Genomic DNA, 10,050 nt, shown 5'->3' on the forward strand with positions numbered 1-10,050 from the left:
GCAAATCATTCAAGACTGAAGAAATTAAACAATGACATATATTTGAGATTCAGACTTCATATTCTTCTGAAATTATAAGCTAATGCAAAACCTGTTATCCTAGCAACTTTCAAAATTTATAAGAACAATATCTAAAACTTGCCCCTGATTTTGGGCCGTCATCCCTGCATTATTTTTAGCTTTTCCCAAATTTCTGATGCTTAGTGGTTGAGAAGCATGGCACTCATCCACTTCAACGAAAGACATGACCTTATGAGTATTAATAAGGGTAAAGGCTTCTTCAGGTCCTTTATGTTCTGACAAAGATAACCCTCACTGATGAAAGATGAGCATCACTGATGAAAACTTATATAGAGTTAGTGTTGTTTTAATGCAAACCTTTTCAATGAAAAGTCATTATTAATTGTTGATACCACTGGAAACATTGGTACACGTTGGTTGATCAAACTTTAAACAACTTTAATAGAAAGAATAAACAGTATCAGTGGTGCAACAGGTAGCATAGTTGTCTTTGCTGCAGAAGGCTGTGGGTTCTATTCCCATTCCAGGTAAATCGATAGCTAATACTGCATGGCAGCACTGGGGGGTGCCACCCTCCCGAGTGTGTTATACTTCAGATGAGATGTTAAACCAAGACCCCATCTGCTTGAATTAGTGGCAGCTCAGACACAGGGTTCCATCCTGGGACCGCTCCTGTTTGGTATCTACTTCTCTGAAGTACAGGCTAACACAGAAGGCCTCTGGCTAACAAAGTTCACAGATGACTGCAAACTAGGAGCCATAGTCAAGTCCCCAAATGATGTAAACATCCTACAGAAGGGCCTCTCTGAGACATATGCCTGGTGTCAGAGCCATGGCCTCAAGCTCAATGCCAAAAAGTGCAGTGTCATCCCCTTTAGTAAAACTCTGTACCCATGAACTACCACATAGGCAGCAATCTACTTAACACCAAATGCATGATAAGAGACCTTGGGACCCAGGTGGACAGTAGTCTCTCCTTTGATAGTCACATCGCCACAGTAGTCAGGAAGTCCTTCTACGTGGCACACCTCATCATAAAAGGGTTCTCATCCAGGAAAAAAGAGGTCATCGTTCCCCTCTACTCGACACTCATTAGACCCATTATAGAGTACAACGCCCCTTTTGGAATGTACCTCACAAGACATCTACAGCAGCTGGAAAGGCCACAGAAGTACCTCACAAAGAGGATTACTGGACTCAAGCAAATGCCCTACACTGACTGTCTCAAAAAACTCCAGCTTTACTCCATAGCATATCGCCTACTCCGAGGTGATCTCTGCCTAACATATAAAGCTGTGTCAAACCCAGAGCTGTTGGACATGCTACACCTAAAGAAATCCCAATCCCTCCGAGCTACACACTCTAGGTGCCTAAACCTTGTCACCACAATAAACAGGACATGCTGAAGGGATAGATTCCTATCCCAGAGACTTCCCATACTCTGGAACAGGCTACCCATCTATGTCAAGCAAAGTTCTTCATTAGCACTCTTCAAGAAAAATCTTGATGAGTGGATGGGAAATAGGAAATACACCCCGGGGATCACTTCTGTGTCTCTGCTCGACAGTGGCACAAGAAAATGATTTTCTTGGGTGGCGTAAGCCAGGGAACCTTGATGGCTAGGCTTACATAGGCCCTTGGGCCAATAGCCTAGTACCTACCTATGAACCTATGATGATCCCATGGTGCCAACTGAAAAGAGTAGGGGAAGTTCTCCAATGCCCTGACCAAATTTTCCCTAGTAGGATAAATAGCACCTTGGGTTTCCCCAAAAAGAGGCCATTAGTTTAATGGGACTAACCTGATCAACAAAAGGATAAATAAAATAAATAAATAAAATAAATAAAAGTAAAAAATTGACTACTGAACATGTGCTTTAGCTGAATGCATTCTACTGGTTAATTGAGACTACTTTGTTTGTTATATTGCTAGTGTGACACTAGGGTAATTGATGGGACACCGTCCTCCAAAAGCAAACTTCTCTGTGGGCAGGGCAAAGCCCTAAACCTCTTAATTATAATCACCTTCAGACCTTCAGAATCACAACTGTGTTGAAATGGAGCAGATGGAATGAACAGGAATTTCACTAAAAAAGATTTTCATTTAAACAACACTTACCCTATATAGGAAGATGTACAAACACATTTGTTTGTGTCTTTCGGCTTTTCCCGGTTAGGGGTCTCCACAGCGGAACTCCGGTCCGCTAATGATTGGTAGTGGATTTTTACGTACCGGGTTACCAGCCCTGACGCACAACCTTCAACGAAGGCATGCCCCATTCACGTATGCCTCCACACAGAAGATGCTCTAGCTGAGAATCGAACGGGACAACGTCTTGCTATGAGGCGATAATGTTACCGCAGCACCACCACTGCATAATTTGTCTAATTTGTATTATTGCATATTAACTGTTTCATAAATTCCAAAGAATTAAGAACTAATCTTTGCAGACAAATGTATGTATTAATCACACTAGTCTTTGTTACACTCTGTCTTTTTGTCTTTTCACTAGGTTGTTCATTAAGTGAAGAGAGTTTTTCTTTGGAATGCCCAAAACACAAGGTAAGGCAAAATAGTTTTCTTCTAAAATTTCCTGATACAGAGTTTAGAAAAAACAGAAATGTAAAAAAATATGTGCATTAATGTCAGTTACTTGTATAGCTATATCAAGTTATTTTTTATGCATTATTATTCCTAGGTGACAAATTTCATGCTGATTTTATATGATTATTATGTACACTGATATTTGAGACTGTGATTTCAGACCCCTTTTTAGCACAGACATGTTCAGAAAAAAAATACAAAAGTAAGCAAATCATCCTGTGTGTGATCCTAGAGAAATGTGAGTTTGTTGTGGTAAAAATGTTGGCAGAATTGAGTAGCTTAAGCTGGTGGCAGGAAAGATGTTGACAGGTATAATGGGCACAAATCCGTCTGTCTATCTATCTATCTATCCATCCATCCATCTGCTTATCCATCTGTCCATCCAACTATCCATCCAACCCCTTTTCCCATGTTGCATATGGGGCACAGTTATTCTCAGTGAATATGACACAAGTATAAGCAGGAAGGGAAAATAACTGTTTGCTCCCTTACAAAAAACCTCAGGCACTTCCTTTTAATCAGTACTAAACGTTTACATAAACCAGAGCTTGTTACTGTGGAGGCCTTGAATGAGAAAATAGCTGTAAAGGACATCTCCACTGTCTTTGTACTGTAAGTTTGGAAAGTTGTATGGGCTTTATGGTGCTCTTCTAAAGACCCTGAAGATCACATTAAATACAGGCAATCCAGGAACAAAACCAAAAAATCAATTTTACAAGACAAAAAAACAAAACTACTGTAATTTACAGACAGTAAATCAAAATAACACTCAGAAGTTTTGGGCAGGTTTAAATAATCTACTACATCCTGGACGAACTTCAACCCCAATCCCTGCTGCTATTATTGATAAAACCCCTGAAGATGTTTCTGATAGTTTTAACCAATTCTTTACTGAGACAATTCAAGCCCTAGCTAGCCAACTACCTCCTAGCTCCCCTGGTCCTGAAAGTAGCACCCCTAGAAACCTACTCGCATTCAGCTTCCAACCAGTCGACACTTCACTTATCCGTACCTTGATCAAAAAATTAAAACCCACTACACTTTCTGCTGATCAACTCCCTGCAGAGTACCTACAAAAATCAGCTGATGCTATTGCTTACCCCGTCTCAATACTAATCAATCGAACCATAGTAGAAGCTAAAATTCCCACCATCTGGAAAATATCCTATGTAATCCCACTTCACAAAGGAGGCAGCTCTACTGAATTCTCCAATTATAGGCCAATAGCTATACTCTCTCCACTTGCAAAGATTATGGAAAAATGTATTCATAGACAACTCATGCACCACCTAATCCAGAATCACCTTATGGCAGACACTCAGCATGGCTTCCGTCCTCATCACAGCACTACTTCAGCCCTCCTAGCCTTTACCAACACCATAAACCATAATCGCAACAATAATGATATATCCTCAACCCTCTTCTTGGATCTTTCCAAGGCATTCGATATGGTTGATCACCAACTTTTAATCCACACCCTGCAAACATTCTGTCTAGATACTAGAGCCCTTCAATGGTTTCAATCCTTCCTGAATGGTCGACAGCAGGCTGTCCTCTGGCAGAACAAACACTCTAACCTTCTACCTAACACCCCTGGAGTACCACAAGGCTCTATACTAGGGCCCTTGCTGTTCTCCATCTTCATTAACGACCTTTATACTGTCATCCCAAAAGTCAGCTGTATCCAATATGCTGATGACTCTACTCTGATTTGCTCAGCCACATCTCCAGTAGAGTTATGGTCAGCTACCCAGACCACCTTTAATACAATAGAAAACTGGCTTTCTGAACATCGTCTGATCCTAAATCCCAAAAAAAACTAAAATGCTGTTATTTACACCAACACGTGGGTCTACCGCTTTCACCTTTACCATAAATTCAAATGATGGCACAATAATCTCCCTGACCCCTCTACAAAACTATTAGGTGTCATCATAGACAATAATCTAAAATTTGACCTACATGTTAACCAAACTATCAAAACCATCAATAAAAAACTAGGGTCACTTTACAGAATAAAAGCCTTCCTAACCCCTCCAGCTAAAATTGCCATAGCTCGCTCTCACCTTCTTTCAACCCTTCTGTATGCATCCCCTCTACTTTCGAATTTAAACAAGACTGTCCTTAACAAACTCTCAATTTGCTACAACCACACTGTCAGTTTGCCACTGGGCTGCCTTTTAGGACACATCATTGCATCAATCTAAATCAGCTTGGGTGGCTTGAACTACCCAGCCTAATCCAGTATAACCAACTGATTATGGCCTATAAAATCCTCTATAATCCGGACAATACTCCTGCACTTAAAAATATTATCACCCCCTATAACAATCCTAGACTGCTTCAATCCTCTAACAAACTATTAATTCAGACTAGCAAAATTAATAACACAGCCGGTGACTCTCTCTTTGCAAACTCTGTAAGTAGATCCTGGAACTCTCTTCCAGCTGATGTTACCTTACTTTCCATCTTAGGTCAATTTAAAACTAGACTCAAACAACATTTGTCACTTAACTGGCTATGTCAATGTATCAAGCCTGGCTAACTCTCTCTAGAATCTGTAAAAAATCTGTTAACCAGTTTACTGTGTAATTTAATTTAATCCTGACTTGTGCTCAGGATTAACTCTAACCTGTGGAACTTGTTTAACTTGCTTACTTATGTAATCTCTGTAAATAGTCTGTTTGTAATATGTAATGCTGGTATTATGTAATGCTGTATCTGCTTGCCCTTGGAGCTTTTCTCCCCGGGCCTCCGCTGAAAATGGACATGCATCCAGTCGGACTATCCCGGTCAACAAATGTAAAATAAAATAAAAAAATAAATTTGGGTCCAAAATGCAACTTCCTAAGAACAGGAAAAAAATGGTAGATCAATCCACTGGTACAGAGGCAGTTCATCCATTTGTACTGCCAGTAAACTCTGTTGGGAATGACCCCACTCTGCTTTTCGAACTGCTAAAAAGGTTAGAACCAAGCATAGCTTAATTTCCTATTGATATAAGGTAAGTAGACATTACCAACTGTAATGCTCAGACAAAGCAGGGATACATAGATGGCTGACAGGTGGCAATGATAGCCTTATACTGACAAAGGGTGCAATGTCCATAAGGATCGGTGTGTACCATAGCCTGCATCCCCCATGATGACATCACTTTCTACAAGCATTCTCCAGATAGATAGATAAAAGGAGATATATAAATAGATCAAAAGATAGATAGATACATGGGTAGATAAACAGACAGTTAGACAACAGAGTTATAATTATATAGACAGCTGCATCACTATGTCCAGAATTGCATCCATTGATAAATAGTGGACATACCTTTGACCAGGTTGTTGATTAAAGCTAGGCAGTATCTGGAAATGGGAATGTGTGCGAAATAAGAAATTTTCCCCCAGTAGTCACCTCCAAATAACATAGAGGGATAGAGCCCTGACTACAACCCTGGTGACTCAAATTCAAATAGCAGCTTAAGAGCCTATTGGAGCTTTTATGGATGAAGAGAGGAGTGACACTGCTTTTCCAGGTTACCTCTCTTCAGGGGGAAGTACCAGACATGTGTCCAGGTGCTTGTTATCATGGTAGAATCTCTAATGGAGATCTGAGATTATACAGAAGTGCTAGCTTAAAAGGGGCTGGACAGTCTTGAGGGGTTTGATCATCAGCAGAAGTAAGTGGCATGCCCAAGCTGAACCCTATGGCAGTAGTGGTATTAGGTTTACAAAGCATACAAATAAGACACTTCAAACCTTCTCAAATCTTCCTCAAATACTGCAGTCAGAGCTTTATCCCAAGGACAGGGCAGCCTTTGGGAAAACCATCCTTCGGAACATTTTAATCTGAATCTCTACCTTCCCTGTTGTTGTCTGTCAATCGTGTAACCCATTTGGCATCATAGTGAACAGCTAACAATTCTGTGCAAGAGTTAAGCAGTGGAATAGGACACATGAAGTACAACAGAACACATACAGATGAAACAAACAAATAAATAAATATATTAATAAGTATGCACTTCCTATACCAATTGTTTGCCAAGAAGAACCTCTGAAATGGGTGCATTTTGCCTATGTTCCTTCCTTTTTTGTTACAGAATTTGACTTTCTTCCTGATGCTACAGTAGAGCTCTCCAGTTAGCAGTCAAACACATGTATAAACTTATATGCTTGTAGTTAGAAGACTGACTCATAAAGGTTGTGCATAGATCAACAAACTTTAGTGAAAGTGGGCTAGACACATAAATGCTGAGTGTAGAGCAACAGACATTAGTGAACATGGGCTGGACAAGCAAAAGTGGGCTGAACACATAACACCTAGGTATAGAGCAGCAGACATTAGTTAAAGTGGGCTGAACATATAAAGGCTGGTTGTAGATCAGCAGACATTAATGAATGTGGGCTGGACACATAAACGTTGGATGTAGATCAGCAGACATAAGTGAAAGTGGGCTGGGCACATAAAGGCTGGGTATAGAGCAGCAGACATTAGTGAACCTGGGCTGGACACATAAAGGCTGGGTATAGATGAGCAGACAGTGAATGTGGGCTGCAGACAAAAAGACTGGGTGCAGAGCACCAGATATTAGTGAATGTAGGCTGGACACATAAAGGCTGGGTGTAGATCAGCAGACATTAGTGAATGTGGGCTGGACACATAAAGGCTGGTTGTAGATCAGCAGACATTAGTGAATGTGGGCTGGACACATAAAGGCTGGAAGGCTGGGTGCATATCAGCAGACATTAGTGAAAATGTGCTGGGCACTTAAAGGCTAAGTATAGATCAGCAGACATTAGTGAAAGTGAGATGCACACATAAAGGCTGGGTGTAGAGCAGCATACAGTAGTAACATTAGTAACATTACATGCTGCACTAAGGAGGAACAGTTTGCTTGACAATGTGTGCTTTACACCAGTGAACAAGCATGAGAAACACCAAATGAAGATGGTCACTGAGAAAAGTCAGAAAAAAGAGAGAAATGCAAGTCACAATGCAGCATTCACGTGGAAGCAAAGCCCCCTCCCCTCCCCTCCCCTACAACAACCTACCTTATTATAATCATTTCCAAAGCAGCACAGTCAGTATGTATTTCATTGTTTTTTGTTTGGCATATTTTATATCTTAATCTCAGGTTGGCAAACTAAACTGAACATTTTGTCATCATGCAGTTGTACACAACTGCTGCAAAATAAAAACAAAAAGTAAGGTTTACACAATGCTGATAGAATGTTATCACACAAGTCTCACCTGCACAATGAACTAGAAAAACACAATTCAGTTTACAGAATCCAGTAATAGAAACAACAGAGACAGGAAATGGATGTCAAAAGAAATTTTCACAACAGTAGTATCACAATAGCAAGTAAGTGTAACCCAAAATGTTTGTACAAAGTGCAAAATTATGCAGCATATAATGTGAATTGCAATACAGTATACTAAACAAGTAGGATACACACGCACATAGGGGTAAACAAGCCACAAAACATTTAGCAGGTTCAGGATGTGGATGCAAAACCTTGTGGATGAACTCAATGTGCGTAAAGATGTATTACCATTATTACTGTACAGAATGTGACCTCAATGACCCTTTGCATAGACATCCATTGTGTGTCTCCAGTCAGCTTCTTATGACATATGTTCCTATCCATGCCAAAAGGGCAGCATAAATATCCAGTAGTACATAACATCGTGCTAATATGGAAACTATCCCAGCTTAGATGCTGCTGTGTGTATGCACAGAAGTACATTACACAGCAGTGGTGTGCCAGCTAGGGTGAACACAAAATGCTGCTAGGAGAAGTGGACCTGTGCATAAGGTATTTGCAGAGGAGTCCAACAAATGATACGGATCATAAGTGAGCATGTGCAGATTATGTCGGACATAGGGAGCATTGCACTCCTACACATCCAGACAGCTCAGTGCCTGCAGTCTGTAAAGAAAACAGCAACCAGTTAACCTAATGATGCCTACCTCTTCCACAGGCCACACATGCATCCACATTGACCCAAAGGTCATGACATCATAAGCAGGACAACACAAGCAAGGAAGCAGGCTGTACATTCACTCCATAATAGCAACACACACATGTCAAGCAAGATAGACAAAAAAAGCTATTATATGAAATGCATGTAAGGAGCAGGCACTGAGAAGAAGAGGTGCACAGACATGGGCACAGAATGGGAACAGTGGACTACCATAGTATGTGACACTTAGGACTGATAGCCAACAAAGCCCATGAGAACACCACCAGGTGAAAACTATAAAAGCAAATTGAAAACAGGGAATGTGACAGGTGTACAATAGCTACTATGGAATTGGTACATAAAAGTTTAAGGAGCAGGGGACATGCCCCCTGGGGGAAAACGATTTATTTGAGGTTTGCTGTAACTGAATTTCAGTATAATGTACTCACAATCATTGGATTTGTGATAAGTGCATTTGCAGAATCATCAGCAGCCCCGAAACACATATAGAACTGTGTGCATTGTTCTGGAAAATAGGTCCAAGTCTGTGGATAATAGAGGGCTACAGGGGTTTCCAGAAATGATGCCACAGAAGCTGCAGATCAGCTAAGTTAGACATTTATGCTAGCCAGAAGCAAACATGTCATATTGTCTAGGAAGCACACCCATATATATGTGTATGTATATATATATATATATATATATATATATATATATATATATATATATAGGTTCATAGGTTCATAGGTTCATACTAGACTATCTGCCCTAGGGCATTTATAAGCCTAGCCAGAATGTGTTTGGCTTTCGCCACCCATTTTAAATTTATTTTGCTATGCCCTTTTTCGAGGTTAGTATACTGCGCCTCTGTCTAACAGTGTCACAGAAGTGATACCCGGGGTAAACCTATGATCTCCCATCCACTCATCAAGATTCCTCTTGAAGAGAGTCAATGAGGGACTCTGCCTAACCTGGACTGGGATTTTATTCCAGAGTGAAGGGAGCCTCTGGATTATGAATCTGTCCCTCCAGCATGTCCTATTTATTTCAGTGCTGAAGTTCAAGTCTCTTGAGCGCGTAGCTTGATGGGATTTGGATTTTCTGAGGTGCAGCATGTCCATTAATTCCGGGTTGGACATGGCTTTATACATCAGGCACAGATCGCCTCTGAACAGGCGGTATGCCACTGAGTAGAGCTGGAGTTTCTTTAACTGGGCAGCATATGGCATCTGTTTGAGCCCTTTGATCCTCTTGGTGAGGTACTTTTGGGGTCTTTCCAGTTGCTGCAGGTGTCTGGTAAGGTACATCCCAAAGGGGCATTGTACTCAATTATGGGCCTGATGAGGGATGAGTAAAGAGGCACGATGACCTCCCTGATCTAGATGTGAATCCCTTCATGATTAGGTGGGCTATATAAAATGTTTTTCTAACCACTTTGGCCACGTGGTTGTCAAATGAGAGATT

At 40.8% G+C, this 10,050-nt stretch overlaps 1 protein-coding gene across 1 annotated transcript in view; it reads left to right on the plus strand.

Moving 5' to 3' along the window:
- RAI1 (retinoic acid induced 1) overlaps positions 1 to 10,050 on the plus strand; it is a 526,318-nt gene that overhangs the window by 407,549 nt on the left and 108,719 nt on the right. The window contains exon 3 of the mRNA XM_044089662.1: positions 2,534 to 2,583. Coding sequence (XP_043945597.1) covers positions 2,534 to 2,583 — 50 coding nt within the window. The remainder of the gene's footprint in view (positions 1 to 2,533; positions 2,584 to 10,050) is intronic.

Source organism: Protopterus annectens, chromosome 12.part0, assembly GCF_019279795.1.
Source record: "Protopterus annectens isolate FY-2018-M chromosome 12.part0, PAN1.0, whole genome shotgun sequence".
NCBI classification, from domain to species: Eukaryota; Metazoa; Chordata; order Ceratodontiformes; family Protopteridae; genus Protopterus; species Protopterus annectens.